This window comes from Dendrobium catenatum, unplaced genomic scaffold (genome assembly GCF_001605985.2).
Source record: "Dendrobium catenatum unplaced genomic scaffold, ASM160598v2 fragScaff_scaffold_793, whole genome shotgun sequence".
Lineage (NCBI taxonomy): Eukaryota > Viridiplantae > Streptophyta > Magnoliopsida > Asparagales > Orchidaceae > Dendrobium > Dendrobium catenatum.
In genome coordinates this window covers 962323-983389 of record NW_021319255.1, presented here as the reverse complement: position 1 = coordinate 983389, position 21067 = coordinate 962323, and the positions used below count along the sequence as shown (strand labels likewise).

General features: G+C 33.6%; 1 protein-coding gene across 7 annotated transcripts in view; it reads left to right on the top strand.

Annotated features, from left to right (window-relative positions):
- The first annotated feature begins 10638 nt into the window (after nucleotides 1–10638).
- LOC110116671 (outer dense fiber protein 2) overlaps nucleotides 10639–21067 on the top strand; it is a 30543-nt gene continuing 20114 nt past the window's right edge. For 4 of the 7 annotated variants that reach the window (XR_002305460.2, XM_020850351.2, XM_020850350.2 and 1 more), the window contains exons 1-5: nucleotides 10639–11127; nucleotides 11202–11252; nucleotides 11355–11594; nucleotides 19567–19665; nucleotides 19765–19820. Coding sequence is in view for 6 of the 7 variants with exons in the window: in XM_020850351.2 (XP_020706010.1) it covers nucleotides 11014–11127; nucleotides 11202–11252; nucleotides 11355–11594; nucleotides 19567–19665; nucleotides 19765–19820 (560 nt within the window). In the remaining variant the exon portion in view is untranslated. Of the gene's footprint in view, nucleotides 11128–11201; nucleotides 11253–11333; nucleotides 11595–19566; nucleotides 19666–19764; nucleotides 19821–21067 lie in introns of those variants that run through there. The other 3 variants (XM_020850348.2, XM_020850349.2, XM_028696641.1) reach the window with 3 other exon arrangements.

Below are 21067 nucleotides of genomic sequence, written 5' to 3'. Positions count from 1 at the left end.
CAGGTCCTAAGTTTTGAATCAGAAAAATAAAAAATTATGTTAGGTAGTCAATAACTAACATAAAATTTGTCGATGAGATGAAATTGAAGATAAGATTAGAGAGAGTCGTCTTAGATGGTTTGATCACATTAAACAGAAGCCTTCTGATGAACCGGTTAGGAAAGTTGAGATATTAATTAAATTTGACTTATGTTAAGAAAGGTAAATATTGACCTAAAAAGGCTTAGTTAGAAAATTTTAGAAATGGTTTTTCTTTATTAGATTTAAATAAGAATTTGACTTTTAACATGACACAATGATGAAAAATGATTCATGTAGTCGACCTCACGTAGTAGGACAAAGGTATGATGTTGTTGTTGTTGATGATAATGATGAGAAAAGCTTTGAGAATTGACTTTCTATGAGTAGATAAACTATTCTATGCAATCCAAACGAGAAGAATCGTCCAGATATATGAATATATATATTGTAGCATGTTTATATACAATATGTATCAAATCAGTGTGTACACTCACAGTCCAAAAGATTCTTTCCGTTCGAATTCCACTTAGAATAATTTCTTCTATGAGTAAAGCTCTTAACGAGAATTTGAACTTATGGTACCTATTCAAAAAAATTTGGCTGTGGGAATTTTTTTTAATCATATATATATATATATTTTTTCTCTTTTTTTAGTTATTTCTCTCTTAATTATATTGAGAAAATTAAGTGTAATTTTTTCTTTATTGAGTAAAGGTGTCCTCAAGTTGAAGGAAATGCTAATCGTATCATCTTTATCTATCATACACGATGAGAGAAACAATTAAGAAAATTATGACTTATTTATTAATGTAACAAATACTCACTGCTTTGCTATGGATGTGGGATTGCATATGCCAAATCATAAAAATTTTGGTGTTCTATTTTTGTTGTATATGATCGTTTTATACTAATTTTATGGCTCATAATATTTGCTTTTGGATTAATGCTTTCATAGCATAAAGTTCAATAGCTTAAACAGTTTTGACATTTGAAAAGTCAATATCGTAATGTTTCAGTCCAATATGAACTTTTAAAGGCACTTAAGGAGCATTCTAAGATATAAATGAAATAAGGAGAGAAAAACGTGCTACAAAAATGGATAAATTACAGACAGTCTCATTTATTCATTTGTGTTCGATAAATAACGACTTGAGAAAAATCTTGGATGAAAGAACATCTTAAAATTTGGGTCTTAAGTTGACATATGTGGATGTGTCAAAATGGGGTTTTAGGTCAAGTTTGGGTTCAATCCGAATTTGGCCTCTCTTCAACTGAAACCACCCGAATCCGACCTGATTAGCTAAATGGGTCACAAACTCAAACCGAACTCGATCCACTTGCCTTGTTGGAGTTTGATGGGTGACCGAGCATGGGCGGGCAAAAGAGCCAGTGCGATTGGGCGAGCGAGCACAAGCGCGATGAGCGGACGGGGATCAACTAGCAACTACAATGGACGACCGTGATGGACAGCGAAATCATTCAGTTTCAAGTTCTTTCGGGTTTTTGGATTGACTCGAACCCAACCCGTTTTCAAACAGGTTGATCCGGACTTGAAAATTTTTAATCGGATTTTCAAACCATGTCGAATATTGACAACACTAAAAATATATATGTTTACATGACCAAAAGCCTTTTCAACAAATTATATTAGAAGAGGAGACTACCTGCTTGACAACTAGGAAGATAAGCCTATTAAATCACATATGAACGAGTTTAACTCCATCATTTAAGATTTTAGAAATATTAATGTGATTAATGATGACAACTATCAAACTTTATTATTGTAATGTTCTCTACTTTCCATTTTATACGAGACATTATATTATATGAACATGACAATTGTTGAGGACTGTGAAATTCGCAGCAATAGAGTGGAAAGATTTTACATCTTAGCGATGCATGAAAATTCAGCACATAAATAGGCAATTAAGGTGAGAGAGAAACTTCCAAAAATTTTATGTGAAAAACCCTAAAAAGAGAAAAATCACGGAGCCTTGTTTAGTTGAAATGATTCCACTATTATTTGAATAGGTTAAAAAATTAAGCTTGTCCTTTAACTCGAGGACAATGTGAATACAATATATTGAAGATCTTGTTAAACTTTGGATAGGTATTCCTGAGCTCGAATGAATGATAGATGTTGGAAATTAGTGACAATAGCTAGGGGATTGTTCAGTAGAGGTTTGACGACTGTTGGAGATCTGATGATGCTTAATAAATAGGCGGAAGTCCGATGACGGTCGGTGGTCGAGAAAAAATTTGGCAGTGACCAACGAACAAACAGAAGTCCGACGAAGATTGATGGATGTCCTACGCTGTGGTGATGGTGGTTTTCGATGGCACGCGTTAGTGGTGGTCGTCGACGGCGATGGCTTAAAAATGCAAGAGTGCTCTCACTAGTTCTCTCTTCTCATTCTTCTCCTCCTTTCTTTTCCGCCCTCATGTGAAGAATGAAGGTTTATTTATAATTTTTTAGAGTGTCATGACTAGTAAATATGGAGAAGATCAATGACATGTTGGGAGTATTCCAACAGACAGCCGATGTTGACTTCCTTGACCATGAATCATTTATTGAGCATTTAAGGGTCTTAATGATGTCAAAATTAGGCGTTCTTGAGCTCGTTGGATTTTTCTTGTCAAGCCGCTTGATTTGACTATAAGTATATATGTCACATTCATATATCATTTGGTCACCCAATTAATGCTATGAAGCTTTTTGGTGGGCTTTGGTCCTTTGATTTAAGCTTCTTTGGGCTCAAATTGGACTAAACTTGGTGTATTTGTGATCGTCTCACTGAGACGATCAATTTGACTATAAGTTTGCTGAAATCAGAGTTCAAATGATCTGAGATTTAATTTTTGAAACTTTTTACTCATATTCACATCGAGATTCATGCTTGATCAAAATAATTTTTTTATGACATACCAATAATAATCTTAAATTATGCTAAAATTCACCTCATTTAAAAAGGTGAATGTTAACATCTAGAGAGATGATAAATCAGCTAAAGCTCTATTTTAGGTCAAGAGGAGATCTTATAAGCTAAGGTCCCCTTCAAATCATGGCAACGTATAGAATTAGAAGCCTTTTAGAAACTTTAAATTTATATTACTTGCTTTTCTTGTAAGAGAAAAGGAAGGATAAAGTGGAATTGCATATGTTGAAGAGAGCAACATGCAAATAATAACCACTATGAAGAAGTTTACAAGTGCTAGAATACTTCCAGATCAATTGGTCAAATTTTTTATGTAGCTAGCTGATAGGTGCAAAGAACAATGGATTTTGTAATCAACTTCTTCAAGTCATAACTAGTATGTTTTGGGAGCTTTTTTTTTACAAAAAATGTATAATTTGACACGATAAAATTAATGATACATAATAATAATGTGATTATTTTGTTAGATAGAGTCAGACAAATACTAGATCTAATTAAGAAAATAATAATATTATTAAGTGACCTCAGCATTGTATAAGAAAAATAAAGTCAGTAGACTATATGTGTTCGATAGTACAATATCAATTAGCAATGTGTTCGATTCAAATTTTTTAACGAAGCATCACAATTTGAAGAAATAAAGGAGACGTACATTTATAAGCTACTTGAAATGTTCCAAAGTAAATAGAGGCATAAGTTGTTAGAGATATTTTTGTAGATGGTTGGAAGGATCATTTTGCTCTTATACAATTTGTCCCTTCATTAAGTCATAGGAGATGGCTACTTTTCCATGTTGCAAGAGTTTACATGCATGCAGACAATTGGATTTGATGATACTACTAAGAGTGTAACATTTATGTTACATGTTTCTTTAAACTATTAACCTCAAACAACGTATATTTTTCTAATGCGAGTATGCAATATTGACCCTTTAATTTTCGAGCCCTTAAGAGCTCGGAGTGGTTGGCTTGAAGTGGAGAAGTTATAGAGAATATTCATTTTTTCTAATTGGGGGGTTTACATACATAACACAAAAATTTTATATATTTATATATCTAACACTTAAATCTTTATGTTTTATTTATATACTACTCAATTATAAAAATCATATAAAAATGCAACAAATATTAACTATTTTAAAATAAAATACATATTTTTAAATATCTATTTTTATTTGATTTAGACATTAAAATGGTATATAAGTTTTACTGCTTCTTAAAGCAGTTTTTTAATAAAAAAAAATAAAAATTTTGTACTAAAATGTTGCTTTAAGAAGCAATAAGAAAGCCGTCCCAAACAAAGCCTTAGATAGCTTTGAATAATATGATGGTTTCTCTATTAGTTGATATTTGGGAGTTCAATTTGCATAGAAATATAAGACAATCTTGGGGTTTTTTTTTGGGTAAAAAAATAGAGAAGAAATTATGAAGAAAGAAAATATGAGAGAAAAGGTTCAAGAAAAAGAAGAAAATTACATAAAAAGTATTTCTAGGAGATTAAAGTATCATCTCCAAGAACTAATTGTACTTTTTTGTGGAATTTTTGAAGTGGTAAAATTTTTTATTATTATTTCTGTAACAGATTTGTTATTGTCTATTGTAAGTTATTTATGTTTTACTCTTGTTGAGAGAGTTGGTGATGTCGAGCATCTTAGCTAAATTGTTTCTTCGGGATTTGCTAATTAGTTTGTTATAAGTTTGTTATAGGATTCTAGAATGTTCTTGATTTTTCTAGGTTTATCTTGCTAGCTTATAAAAATAAGAGTTGAAAGAGAGAAGATGATGAATATATTTTTGAGAATTTAGCGGTGTTTTCACTGTTTGTGTGCTCTAACTTTGAGGAGCTTTATTTGAAATGTTTGATCGAATGATCTCCCTACATCAGTTGGGACTTCTCTTCTTTATTGAATGATTGCATACTTAAGTTTGTCAAGGGAGTTATGAGTATCATTTTATAATTCATCATAATTTTGACGCCTTTGTTAATAGATCAAATCTCTCTGCTTTTGCATAGACATAGCTTTACTAAAGGTAAAGTTGATAAGAATTTGTATGTGCTTTGAACATGGAGCTTTTTATTAGAATTTAGAGATGAAACTTTCTACCAAATCCTCCACTAATGCATCTTGAGGTCGAAACTCAAGTACTCAACTTCAAGTTTATTATAATGCCTACCATTAACTACTCTTTCAAAGTTCTTCAAAAAGCAAATAATATCAAATTTAATTTAAAGTTAAGGCTTCGTTTGGGATGATTTTTCTTACCGCTTCTAAAAGATACTTTCTAGCACAAAAAAATTTAATTTTTATACTAAAAAACTACTTTAAGAAGCAATAACAAAGCCAACACAAATGAAGCCTTTATTTGGGATGACTTTTTTACTACTTCTTAAAGCAGCTTTCTAGTATAAAAATTTAAATTTTTATACTAGAATATTGATTTGAACGAATCCTAAGTCTTCGAATGTACACATTCAGCCTCTCAAAAAGGAGTTCCTCATTCCAATAGTGAAAACAAACTTGATCTAAACTTCTTCTCATTTGTCCTGAAATTAACTTGATATTTAGCTACCATGTGACTCCAAACAATTTGAAATAATGCATTTTTGTCTTCATATCGTGCATAGATACACTGTTCTCGTTCAACAAGTTGTATTCATTTCCGTAAAGCATTTTGTATTATATGCCAAATACACAAGCCATGAAAAGTTTCTGGCTTTACCTCATAACTCGCTGTTGCCTTTGTAAGTGTGTCAGTTGAAGTGCTAATCTATTTTGTCTTTGAATCTTTTTATAAACCCTATTAATTGCTTATTGCCAAGTGAGTGGTTTTGAATTAATATGTGGCTTAAAAAAAAATTCAGAAATGTTAAGGTGGAAAATTTAGATTTCGTTTGAGTCAGCTTTCTTACTACTTAAAATAACTTTTTACTATCAAAATTTTATGCTTTAAGAAGCAATAAGAAAGCTGTCCCAAATGAAGACTTAAGCAACGTGAATGACTGATTTTAAATATTAGCGTATAATGTACCATTTCTAGGCTTATTCTATTTTCTATCATTTGACCAAATTTCTTATGCATTATTGTAATATATTTAAATTTGGACTTCTTTTATGTCGTAATTTTCCTTCTCATTTCTCGATACTGAGAACTACTCTTGAAGCTTGACAGGGCTGATCCTTCTGCTACAACAATTTAATTCTCCTTTCTACTGTGATATATGTCTTCGGAGTGAGGATTAGGAATTGATGAAATATTGAATATGTCACAAGCAAATGCAAATTAACTTCTATGAAGTTGTGTCACTTAGATTAATCAGAAGAATTATGTTGTTATGGCTTTAATTTGATGAGCCATGGAAATAGCAACTCATTTTTGTCGGTTACACTGCTCTATTGTAATCATTTTTGTCTGTCATACTCGAGACCACTTAGATGATTGTAGATGGATTGAAAACAAATTTTAGCAATCAATAATTTCTTTTTACTAGTACTCTTTGTGAGTAGTTTTTTAAATATTTGAGACTTCATAGTGGTTTGAAGTTTGTGCCCTTATAGATTTATGATTATATCACTAAGCAACAAAATGAACCTTGATAAGTGATTATTTAACTGATATATATCTTAACATTCTATTAGTATTTTGCTTGTTCCTTTACATTTTGTACCATCCTAAGTTTAAAAACTTTGGATGGCTTCTAAATGACTTCACTTAAAAACGTCTCCCTTCTTAATCCTAATAATTCTCAAAGAGAAGCATCCTTTCTTAATAGCTTCTCCAAAAAATTCTCCTTTTTCAGTGCAAGACATAATAAATTCTCTATGGAAGTCTCTCTTTTAAGTTTCTTGTCATTATCTTTTCTAAAGAAATCTTCTTTCTAAGTAATTTCTTCTAAAACTTCTATCTTATTGTCATATTATTGAAAGAGGTTCCCTTGTTGATGACTTTTTACTGCAATTCTCCTTTCTTGGTGCCTTGTCAACACCTCATCTCGAGAGTCTCCCATCTCGATGATTTACCCTAAGATGTTTCTGCTCACAATGACTTGTCTTGTGAAGCACTCCTCTCCGAAGACTTGTCATTTGAAGTCTCCCTTTCCAACTCCTTTTCCTAAGAAGCATCTTTTCTTAACAAATTCTCCCTAGAAAAGTTCTTTCTATATGGCTTGTAAACATCCAATATTGAGAAGTCCACCTTCTCATTGGCTTCTCAAGATGTATTCCTTTCTAGAATCTTATTAGTGATATGCATGTCTTCTATTCTTAATTGATTATCAATGTCATTCATCTTAGTACTTTTACCTTTAACACCATTTTTTCTTGCTAGCACTCTTTTAATGCCAACTAGCCCCTATAATTGATACTTGAGAATCAATGTATTGATTTGACCGTTTTTTGGCGCTTATGTTCTAAACTAGTATTTCATTTTTTCAAAATGAGGACGATACAAGTGAATCCTTCTACATGCTGAATATGTCTTCTTTCAACAAATATCTTATGCATGATGCTTTTCCAAAAGAATTTCATGGGGTAAATTGCCAACCATTGCCAACTATGCCTTGCGACTCTCTTTTATTGCCAAAGCCTTGGGCCAAAAAAAAATGTGCCATGACTCTTTCTTGTGGTTACAAAATTTTGGGGTTGGTGGGATTGTTGACAATATGCTGGCTTTTAATCTTATTATCTTAATATTTTTTATGTTTATAAATAGACTTACTATACATTTCTTTTTACAAAAAATATGCCTATCAACATGCAGTTAGCACTTAGGAATAGAAATCTCTCACCTTTTAACCCCTTTAAACTCATTCATCAGGCACAATAAGTCTTGTTCTCTCTTTTTGTGCCATTAGAGTGTGCATTTTTTGACAAACTATAAGCCTTTGTTGAGCCTTTCACTTGGTGGAATCTCCCTTAGTTTCCATCCTTATGATGGGAAGGGTTCAAATCCCCCCTTAAAACATCCTCAAGATTCTTTGCATGTATTGCTTAGAACACTTATTGGACAAAAGCTTGTTATCTAGTTTAGGAGGTTAAAGATTGTATTGCCTTATATAAATTTTGCCTCTATAATGTATTTTTCTATGTAGCATTAGGAAAATAAGAAGCACGGGATGACAAAAGGGTCCAACTGCAATGGATCAATCTTGGCAGCTTGCAGCTAAGCATGAAGAACCTTTCACCAAGAGTCAAATGAAGACCATAATATAGAAAATTTTAATTGATTTTTATATCTTAATATTATGTGAAACATTATGTATGTGTTAAACTTTATGCCTTTTATGTGTTATATAAGTGAAAAGATTGGAGTAGCTCCTGTGAAAGATATGATTAGATAGAGTCACCTTAGATGGTTTGGTCACATAAAATGATGGCCTTCCGATGACTCAGTTAAGAAGGTAGATGTATTAGATTTGGTTTATGTTTAGAAAGGTAGAGGTAAGCCAAAAAAGATTTGGTTAGAAAATATTAGAAATGACATTTCCTTATTAGATTTAAATGAGAATTTGACTCTTAATAGGACCCAATAGAGAAAAATGATTTATCTAGCCGACCCCACGTAGTGGGATAAAGGCTTGTTGTTCTTGTTGTTATTGTTGTTGTATGTGTTATATTCATAAAATTTAGCTTTTAAAATCTAAAAAATCATATAAAAAAATTAATTGTTAAATAAGCATGCAAGTCTTATCAAATCCAAAATAGTAGCTACAAATTAATCTAAATAATGTTGAAACGTTCATTACAATGCTAAGATAATGTCATCTTCACCATTTTAAGGAGGGTTATCCATATTGCTCTCAATCACTTTAATGAATTGTGCACCACCTTATGTGCTAATTTTAAGTCAATGCATCTCCATATATAGGAGAAGGAATGTCCTAAGTGTCTAAATGACTCGTTAACCTTCTTGTTCATCCATAATTGCCACATTAAAGATCGTGTTGCCATCCCTCTTGGTTGAGAACCAACCCGATCATCCTTTGTGTCCTCCTTGAACACATTATACAATCTTATATGTAACCAATGTTGTCATCTCACTCCTAAAAGGCGGGTTGCCTGACCATCGGGAATAACATCCTTCATTTGTTTGCACCATCTCATATATTGCCTAAAGTTTATGCTACCTTCACCTTTAGGAGGAGAATCCAAAGTATTTTTTGTGTTATTCTCGAGCTTTTGGTGCTTCTGTATTCATCACCCTATAATTGTGCTTCCTTTCCATCCTAATCATGTGTTTTTTGCAAATCACAACCATTACTAATAGAAATTATTTTACTTGTGATAGTCATTGTAGTTTTTTCTTCTTATATTACATATAAAAATTTCTTATCCACAACTTGTTTTATTGTACTTTATCGATTTTGTGTGAAATGCAATTTATAGGTGCAATCAAAATCCTAATCTACCAACCTTATATATAATCTTAACTTTATAAGAAAATTTTATAAATATATCATCAATATTAATCAAAACATGAAGCCAAAGAATGTAAGTCTCGAACAATTTATAAAATTGTAATATAAGGATGTGAAATCATTTATAATTTATTTTCCGCAAATATGGGTCTATTTAGGCTATTTGGATTGATGTGTATAATTTGTTGTGAAATTGTTATGAAAAAAATTATTATTTGGAGTTATTATATAAAATTTTAAATATAAATGTAATATAATTACAAAATTTTGGATTAAGAAACTACAAACTTAACCAGAATGCTAAAATACATGATGAGCTCAAATGTTATTCTAGACAACAAAGGTTTTTTAAAATTAATTCCAAAGCTTCGGGCCCCTAATTTCAACTCATTTGGGCTCAAATTAGACCTATTTTGATGTTGTTGGGTTCGTCTCTTTAGAACAATTATTACGTCCTCTGACCGGACGTAGAGCTATGTTTGGCTGCCAATAACATGTCGTCATGTGCTCTTACTCTTTACCGCGCGGCCCGACGACTTGACCCGGACTGGAACCCGGGATTGCTATGTTCGCGTATTGCAAGGTATTACTCGGTATTTGCTCGGTATTGCTAGATATTGCTTGGCAATAATAAAAAATACCATTCTGTGAAGACTAATACCGAGCAAGAAATACCGTTCTAGAAAAACTCAGTACAACTCGGTATTGCTCGGTATTACTCGGTATTTTCTCGGTATTTGCTCGGTATTGGTTATTGCCGAGCAAAATCGACCAATACCTAGCAATACCGAGCAATACCTAGCAAAATCGAGAAATACCGAGCCATCCTTGGTCCGTTCTGGGTCAGGTTGTTGGGGCGCGCGGTAAATAGTGAGAACGCGTGACGCGATTCTACTGACGGCCAAACGTAGAGCTACGTCCTGTGACCGGACCAAATAAAAGTTCGTCTCTTTGAGATGTTCAATTTGACTATAACATTGTTGAAATTGGAGTTCAAATGATCTACAATTTAATTTTGAAAATTTTCAATTTAAATATGCCTTGTGATTTGTGCACAATCAAAACAATTTTTGATGAAGCATAAATCTTAAAGGATTTAGTTAGAAAAATATCAAAAATAATATTTTTAATTATATTTAAATATTTTTTATAATATTATATGATTCATAGGATCGACTCATATAATAGGATAAAGTCAAAGGCATGTGCTGGTATTATATTTTATTATCTAAATCATATAAAAATAAATATTTAAATTTAGCCAAAGGTGGAGCTGAATGCTAGCAAGCCTGTATCTCCCGTGCCTGGTTCACCTCCAATTCCGCATTCAGGCAGAACCTGTCATTGTTTAGGTGGCTCTTCCCGATCTCCTCAAAGCCACTCTGCCAGAGAAAATCCAGATTTTTCGTCGGGGCTGGATTCGTACATATTAATCGCCAAGTAAACCTAAGACAGCTATTCTCTGTTTCTCTCCCTTCTAAGTCTAGGTTAGGGTTTCTTGATATCGCCGTTAGATTCCAATTTTCGAGATTCCTTTTGATACCACCGATCTCTTAATCGCGGCACTGGATTGGGCACCAGCGGCCCAAAACATAGCGAGGCGTAGCTTAGCTGAAGATTCAGGTGGTTTTTGGCGATCAGAATGGAGGCTGCCGCTGGCCGCAGCGGATCACTCGCCGTGCCTTCCTCCCACACTCCGCCGAGGAAGGAATGGCGTGCCATCTCGGAGAATTCTTTTCGGAAAAATGGAGGCGAGGTAAGACGGAACCACTGTTTCTCTTGCCAGCATTTAAGTTTGGGGTTGTTTGTTAGTGTATGGTTCGTTTACAGGAGTCAGAGAACCTTAAGTTGGTGCAGACTGATGAGAGAACAATATATGAGGTATTCTACTGGAACAAAAAATTGCTGGTTTTGTTTTTGTCATGCTTGAATGAAATTGTTTGGGGCTGAAGCCCGCTGAAGATAAGTGTTTAATGTGGGAAGGTGCAGGAGGGAACCGGGCCTGTTAATGTGGATTCCTGCTCGATAACCGTTAATGGCGAGGGCTTGAAAGAAGACAATTTGCAGCGTAGAATTCAAGAGATATCGAGGCAGAGGGAGGATCTACAACATATGGAGATTGAACTAAGAGCGCAAGTAATTGCGAGTTCTAAGATATCGGACATGCATAATAGTTACCGGTCTCAGCTTAAGGAGCAAATAGATGCTGCTGCAAAGCTGAAGGTGTCTTACCCATTTCTTGCTTTCATGATTTATCATGCCACGGATATATCTTTCTGTTTTTTTTGGGTTTATGATTTTATTTTGTCTTGCTGATGGGTTTTGGTACGCTGTTTATACCTTTCTCTAAACGAACCGGGTGAAATCCCTTTGTGAGCTTAGTTATGCCTTTTGATGAAGAAGATACTTGTTGGATCATGTTTCTTCTAATTCTCTTGCTGTCCTGCTGATCCTCGCTGCTGTACAGTAACTGAGGCGATTATTTGCATCGTCTTCTTTGGCCCTTCACTTTCCACACATTTTCATGGATTTATTAGCAACATTGGTGAAAAATTCTATGTTTCCCTTGATATTAGAATTGGAGACCAGTAAACCTCCTTTCCCTAACTTCTTTAGAGAATCATACTGCCTTTTTTGCCAGTTGACCGTTCTTCACAGCTCTCTTTCTAATTATGACTACTTCTAGCACCAGTGATCCAAGTCATACGTTGTGTCTGGAGCTCCCACCAAAGCTAGGTCTTGGGAGGGGTCTGGTGGCGGTTCTCTCTCTCCCTCTCAAAAAAAAGAAAAAAAAAAGAAAAAAAAAAGAGTAATATTCCCCCTCTTACTACACACGGGGTATGTTGACATTATCTACCAAAGGATGTATTGCTTGTTTCTATTAGTCCTTATTGAAGTTTTAAGGAGATAATTTTTTTTTAAATTTGTCACATAATATTGGGCATATCTCAAGGAAGTCCAAATTGAACATGTTTTCTACCTTTTTCCTTATAATTTAGAAAACTAACTTCAATGTCTTGCCTTTCATTTGAGATTTTTCCCATTCAAATGCATCTAATCCATGCCAGTTTATAGGAAAGTATATGGTGATCTATTCTCATAATGTCCAGCCTTATAGGTTTTTGGAATGCATTGCAAATGTACCTCGATGATATGGATATGTGCATTGGTGCTAGGCACTAGTTTTGTTATCCAAAATCCTTGACTAAACGCCTAGGCGCTAGGCTGTTGTCAACAAATCTGTTGAAATATGTTTTGTTTGGAAAGTCTTAGTGCATGATTGCCTGCTTGATGTATTAGCCCTTTTAGGAGAGTAATAATTAGCTTGCTATCTATTTAAATATTTGGAAGGAGAGATATGACATCTATTATAAATGGAGGGTAACTATAATACCAAAGAGAATTTTTTATGCCAATTGCATTTTATAAAATTTAGAGCACTTTTTGTTGTTGTAGACTTGTAGTGGAGTTTTCTTACTCGTCATGATCGACTTTCGTTTAATCCGTTATTCTCTAATTATATATTTTTTCCATACATTTGTTATCTCTAATGTCAACTTGGTATTAGAGCCCAGATTTAAAGATACCACTCTAAAGGAAACATCACAGCCCAATACGAGAACTTATGATGAATGACATGCAACATGAGATCCAATGAGTTCATACATGCCTCATGGTTTACAAGCAGGTTTAACATTTGGAACACAACGAAATCTGAAGAGGATCAAGCTGAGGAGGAAAATCCATTCCATCAAATGATTTATAACGAATCAGAAGAAGAGTTACGACACTATTACTATGAACCAAGTAGACAATACCTGGCCTTTAGATTTAGAGGGGTTTTACATATTTTGAAGTACGACTCAATGCCTTTATTGAATAGATGTTAAAAAAAAGTAGATGTTACCCATGAGCAAAAGGTGAAGCTTGTCGTAAACTCGTAATCAAACTAAAAAGTCCACTATGTGGTGGGAGAATTTGAAACAACAATGCCTTGGCGAAGGTAGGGGCAAGATTTACTAAACTTGAAATGATGAATAAAGAACTTTAGTGGAACTAATTGGATTATGTTAGGGCCCAACCTGAACCGATCCTAATTGGACCGGTTTGCTACAGGAGGCGTGCTCAGGGTTGAAATCGGAAGGGAGGGCAGCACATGGTTGGGGCCCAAGCATTAATGCAAGCATTGATGGGGGCTTGTGTTTAGGGGGGAAAATTCAAATGTGGAGGGTTGTTTAATGATTCAACATTAAATAATTGTATTGTGCTTTAAGTATTAATCTTTTGGCTAGGGTTAGGGTTATCTTGAATTTGAGCTGAAATTTGAGATCTCTTGTGTTTGCTTTTGGGGCTCTAAGCTTGGGCTAGGGATTTGGAGAGTGGAATCTTCCTCTTGAATTGAAGATTCATTGTATCAAATCGTTTCTTTTCAACTAGTAGTGAGTATCCATTGCTATTTTTTTTTGGGATTTTCCTATTGTTTTTCATCAAAAGCTGCTCAATATTGCTGTTTTTCTCCAATTTCCTGCAAGTTTTCTTTATTTTGGTGGATGTTTTCTATCAGATTACTATCGACAAGATGTGTTCCTTAACTTCTATAATCTTTAATAAATGGATTTATCCATCGATAAGTATTAGTAGTGCTAATTTTCAGCAAGTTATGATAAGTTTGATGCTCTTGAACCATAATAGCATATCATTGTTAAGTTCTTTGGAGGATTGCACCCAAGAATCATAAACTTAGTCCAATTACAACATTATTGGATATTCTCTTATGTAATAAAGCTCACAAAGAAGATAGAGTGACAACAATGAAACTCTATATTCAATGCCTCAAGATTGTCAACAAGGATGACGACCTTCATATGGATGTTACAAGTAGGCCCACGATATGGACTTTTAGTTTCAAGAAAACAAACTCCAATCATAGAAACAAACCAACTTGTCACTCCAAACATGGAAGTGTTTCATTTGCCATGGGTTTGGACACAACACCTACAATTGTCACAACTATTATGTGATATGTGCAGATGAAGGTGATAAACTTGTGTGTTGAGTGTTAAACACAATGATAGTAAAGGAAGAGAATTTGTTGCGGCTTAGCATTTCATATTTACTGTATCGTTTAAGGCAAAGTTTGCAATATTTTTATTGGTGGGGGCAATTGTGAGAATTTCATACCCACAAAGGTGGTGGAGAAGCTGTGCTTGCAAACCCATGAGCATTTCAAGCTTTACATGTTATTGTGTTAGAGAAAGGGTAATGAAATAAAGATGATGAAGAGATGTCTGGTTCACTTCTCAACTAGAAAAAATTCCAAGAGGAGGTTTGTTTTGACATCATGCCTATGGATGCTTATTTGATAGACATACAATCCATGGAAACTATAAGTGCACCTAGTTATTTGATAAAAATGGTATGGGAATCATGTTGATGCCTTTTCGATAGGAACTCTTTGAAAATATCTAAGAAAAAACCATGATTTTTAAGATGATGTTTATACGCTCCATTGAGGAGATGAAGATTGCCTAGCCCATGATTGTCTTGGAAGAAAGTTTTAATGATGAATCCCATCCCGAGGAGATCTGAGTATTGCTACAAGAATATTAAGAAACTTCCTTCTCAAGCTACCCATAGGTTTTCCTCTTATTGTGACATCTAAAATGCCATTGACTTTGTTCTTAGAGTAGCCATTTTACATCAACAAAACCACCTCATGACTCTTAAGGAACATGAGGAGTTGTATCAACAAGTTAGTGAGTTGATGGCCAATGGGTTGGTAAGTGAAAGTTTGAGTCTATGTGTAGTCCTAGCTCTACTCATTCCTAAGCAAGATGGCGGAGCATAGTACATGTGCATTGATAGTCAAACAATCATCATGATCAAAATCAAATATTAGTTTTCAATTCCATGATTGCATTGCTTGCTTGTCCAATTGGATGAATCATCAATCTTCTCCAATATTGATTTAATTAGCAACTATCGCCATATTGTTTGAGATTTAGAGCAATGAGTGGAAAAATACATTCTAAATAGGAGATTGGCTTTATGAGCGCTTAATTATGCCGTTAGACTGTTTAATGTGTCTTATGAACTAAGTCTTTTGATCTGACCTCGGAAACTTTGTTTTGGTCTACTTCAATGATTGTTATATTATAGCCACAACTTGAACAAACTCTACATCACCTCAAACAAATTTTTATAGCCCTCCAAGAACCAAAGTTGTATGCCTTTCGAAAGAAGCGTCACTTCTTTACAAACAAGGTAAAGTTTCTACAAGAAAATTTTGAAATCCTAAATCAATAAAGTACTAAAGTTTTATTTTTAGCTTTCCTTGATTTCAACATGGTCTTTGAGGTGGATTGTGATGCCTTGAATGTGGCCATTAGTGCTCTGTTAAGCCAAGGAGGATGCCTGTTCAAAATTTTCATTGAAAAGCTAATGAGTCGTGGATAAAATATTCCCCATATGAGGTGTTCCATGCCATATTCCGAGCACTAAGCCATTTCAGCTACTTCTTGCTATTAGAGAGTTTACGTTGTTCTTTGACTATGAAGCTCTCATGTATTTGTATATGTAGAACAAGCTAAAGTGGTTCCAGGTTGCTTGGGTTGAGTTTCTTTAATCATCAACTATACTCAAGCACAAATTTGGAGCTCAAACCAAATTGGCATATGTGTTAAGTTGAGGAAATTTGTTGCTTACAATGCTCCAAACAATTGTGGTAGGATTTGAACTTGTGAAAGAGTTTTATCCAAGACTTAATTTTCAGGAGGAATTTGATAGGATTTGAACAATTGTGGTAGGATTTGAACTTGTGAAAGAATTATGGTAGGATTTGAACTTGTTGATTTTGGAGGAATCTAATAGTAGTGTGCAAATAGTATGTTGATAATTCCACCTTCATAATCACTATATATTCTAGGGAGTTCGACTTTGCATCCTCATGTGTTTTTGGTGAGAGGTTGTTCTAATTGAATACTAAGTTGGAGGGTTAGCGAGACACATTGGATGAGGTAAGGCCTTAAAACGAGTGCAAGATAATTTTTATTAGCTATTACCATATATATATGTTGATTGGCATATTAATACGAGTATGGCCTGTCACATCACCAAAACTTGTGGGCAGAAGAATAGATTATATACTCCTTTACTAGTTTTTGATTCCTCGTGGATCAAAGTTAGCATGAATTTTGTTGTTGGCCTTCTTTGCATGCAACAATAGAAAGACTCAATCATAATGATCATGGACTGATTCTCCAAGCTGGCTTAGTTTATGCCATGCCACTAAATGAATGATGCTACACATATTCTCTTCCTCCACTTTAACAATATTGTGTGGCTTTTAGGCATTTTGAAGACTATCATTTTAGATTGAGATATTATATTCATGAGTTTCTTTTGGAAGGCCCTGTGGTGAAAGCTGAGAACCAAAGTGCAATATAAGTTGGCTGTTTATCTGCAAAATAATGGATTGACATAAGCTATGAACCATAGTTTGAGACATTGGCTGAATTGTTATGTGGCAAGAATATTCAAAAGTGGGATCAAATTCAGAAATTCTTGCAGAAGTGGTATTTCGTATGCAAAATCACCAAGCCAATCCATCAGTTAAATACCATTTGAAGTCAAGTATGGCCATGACCCAATCACTCTTATTGATCACATTCCAAAATCCATTACCATTGGGTTTAATACTGATGCAAATAAAAGATTTGAAAAGATTAAAAAGCTACGCAGACCAGTTCATGATAAATTGGAAAGCAAAATGCCGAGTATCAGAAAAAGGCCAACAAGATTTGAAAGCTACTTTCAAGGAAGGAGATTTAATGTGAATTCACATAAGAAAAGATAGATTTCTATTATTATTGTATGTTAGTTAAATTCAAACCAAGGGTTGATGGACTTTTGTGAGTAATTTGATACATCATTGAAAATGCTTGCAAAATTGAGCTATATGGAGGTTATAATGCTTCCACCACTTTTAATATCTCATTTTCATTACTATATTGTGATCTTGAAAGCATTTTAAAATGTCTAGGTTGATTTTTTTCTTACTCGAGGAGATTTATATAGGCTCAAACTTACACGCATAGGTCCTAGCTTTGTTGCCAAAAATTTTGGATTGAGCTCTTAGAATAGGATGACTAGGCTTTAATATGCTTTTTAAAATTCCATGGAAATTTGCTTTGATTGGAAAATCTTAATGTTTGTTTGCTTTATTCAGTTCCTAATGTTTGCTTATTGTGTTATCTTTTTTGGATGATAAATAATCATATTTCTATCTTTTTTAAAAATTAGGAAGCAGAAGGATGTGAGATGTATTATAAATGGAGGGTTGTATAGCCAAAACAATGTGTGATGAATAAAATTATAATTGTGTTTTCTAAAATTTAGAAATGCATAGCCAAAACCGTCCTTTTGTTTTTGTAGTGAAGTTTTCTAATTCGCCAAGATTTATTATTGTTTATTGTTGTATAGGAATTTTTTAACTTCACCAAATTTGGCTCTCCGTCTCTTCGTTCTTCTTTCGTAATTGATTTGTTAAAGCCTTGATTTTCTTCGATGTTACTTGAATTTCTCATGTGCTTGTTGAATGCTATTCTTAAGGTTTTGTGATTTGAAAACCGGAGCCTTCTTGTCGTTCTAGGCTACACGCATATAGATAATTTCAAATGAAAATGACCTTGAGATAGAAAATCAAAGCAAACCTTGAAGGGCTACTTGAGTGTAGATCAATGCATGATTCGATGTGTACATTGAAAAAACTTTCATCCAAATTGGTAGGATCCATTGCATTGTTGCATTGTACCCTTGCATCATGTGCGCCTTGCTTTGATTGGTCAGATATTTGTATTATTTTTGTAATTTTGTATGTCATCATCTATAGGTTTTTTAGAAGTGACCTAAGAACCTAGTATCTTTATTTGATGTGATAGGTCAAGACAACCCATGATGCTTCCATGTTATTTTTGCGGAAAATCCTCCATATATAAGTACTCATGGCCTTTTGAAGTCTTGATAATCTCTTCAAAAAGATTAGGATTATGCTTTGTCTTTGGTGGTTTAGTATATGGAATGAATTGTAGGAATTATACTTGTGGTTTGCTAGTTTGACAATGTTGCTCATTGTACACCCTCTCACAAATCATGCGAACTCTTATTTCATTGAGATTATTAATATTTTCTTAATGTTTAGCTAGGTTTTGCCTATATTGAAATGTCCTTCCTACAACTCATGAGTCATGACATATGTGCTTTAGGAGTCAATATCAATGGGTTTCTTCACGAGGCGCCGCTATTTGATGGCCATGGTATAATATTGTCTCCTTTAGTTTGTAGTATGATTGTTTAGATTAATTTTTTTAGAAGTAACATATGAACTTAAGGTGATATTGATATTCAATGATCGAGGTTGTAGACGACACCATAAGTTTAGCTAGTTCTATAATTGAAATATTTGTATTTCTTATAAATTTATTTAATTATGAGATTTTTTTGAGTTTAAAATGACCATTACGTTAAATAATGTTTAAAAAAATTAATGAAATCGAGTTTCATTTCATTCTAAGTTTGCAAAGCTTAATGAATAGTATATTTTAAATTGTTGTTATTAAAATAAGGTTTGTAATATGTATAGCCAAGTGATAATTAAATCTTTACTACTTTTTATTCCATCTTCATCATCAATCATGCTCTTTTTTCTATTATTGGTTTTATTGCCCTTAATCATTTACCCTATATTTTTTTTAATCATCATCTTCATTTTTAATATTTATGTCTCTAGAATTTAACTCACTGCATCTAAATTCAGTCAACTTAGCATTTTATTTCTCCAACTCTTATTTTTATTTGCACATCATTTTTTTTTCAAGTTCTCATTATTAAAGACTAACTCATTTATAGTATTCAAAATATAATAACTCATTTCTCAAGTCTTGGAAGTGTGATGGCTTCTTTATTGTAGTATGATTGTTGTAGCTTGTGTGCCTTTTGCGAGACATTGATGATTTATTTATCTCTAGACTGTGATGAATATTACCTAGTAGAAGTAGGAGGTTCTTGGCATACTACCATACTTACCTTATGTTATCCTATTATTCTATGCGCAAAATTGTGGTACTAATAAGAAAATTGTTTTTCTGCTGATCTGCTTCTTTTTCTCGGATGCCTGTCATCTATAACCAATGTGCAGGAGCAATTACAAGAAAGAGAACAAGAAGTGCGAGAATTAGAGTTGAACTTGGAAGAGAAGAATATAGAATTGCGTGCAGTTAAGATAGACAACGAAGCGGTTTGTTTGTTTGTTTGTTTTTTTAATTTCCCAGTTACCTTCTTCCTCTGCTGACAATGTTGAAAATGCATCACCTGTTCTCTTACTTTTCTCTTTCAGGTTTGGGCTAAAGAGGATCTCTTCAGGGAACAAAATAAAGAGTTGGCGACATTCAGGCATGCCATTATTCCCTCTTTTTTTGTTTTGGGATAATTAAAATGACTTAACCATTTATTTTTATTTTGCATATCAATATTCAATAGATGTTATATTGAATAAATGCCAACTTTCCTATTGTGAGTTGTTAAATGATTTGGACAAGTTTTTGATATTTGAAACCCATATAGATTTTCCCTGCTCTTTTTTCATTTGACTATTTATCATTCTCATCATCATCGAAGTCATTATGATGTTTAATCCTCCTTTTTGGGTTTTGCCAATCTTCATCTTCATTGATGAATCTAATTTCTACCATATTTGCATAATTATTTTTTGTACAACTTATAGTCGTATTAGCTTTGTTTTGCCATCCAAGTGTGTATTACTCGTTATGTTGGTTAGAGGTTTGGGAGGCTCCGGTTGAGATCTTTGCAAAATGAATTCTCCTTTAAGTGGTTGGTATCTCTTTTTTGTGAAGATTTTTTTGCTACTACTTTATCTAGCTCAACTAATTTGACATTTTACTCTCTATTGCTATTATATTATTTTTCCGTCTCATACGATCCATTGTTTTGCTTGGTTATGTTATTTCTGGTAGCTTAAATTGTGCTACCTGCTGCCTTGTCTAACCATCTTCGTTATGAGCATTATTTTTTTCAAGGATGTCTATTCAATGTTTATAATAAATTACTTTAACATTGTTTTTCTAACTAGAACATCTTGATTGTAGTAGAGGAAGTAGCTGCTTTTATGGGGAAGTCATGTGTCGGAGAAACTACATCTTCATCTTCCATGACTAATTTAGATATAATTTTATCCAAACTATCAATGTACTTTCATCCATAAAAAAACACATTCATGGCCTCAATTGTCACTTAATGGAGTAACAAACGACAAATATTTTAACTTTTATCATTCTGTCAGTCATGAAGTTACTTCTATTGCATAGGTGGAGCTAGATTATGCTCCGGGAAAGCACCCTTATACTCTTCCTTTTTTTTGCACCATTCATGATAGTACGTTGCACATATGCTGAAGCCCGTCATTTTTTATATTTTCCATGAAATGGTGAATTGACTTGTGCATGGGCGTGTTCACTAACTCACACGCCCGTGCATAATCACACACATCAGACACATGCAAGGGTGCATGTGTCATATGTATGTACACATTATCATGTAAATAGTGATATTTATACATAAAAAATGCATACATATGTATATAGGCTCGTTGTTATAGAAGTAGGTGCATATTCATGCAGGGT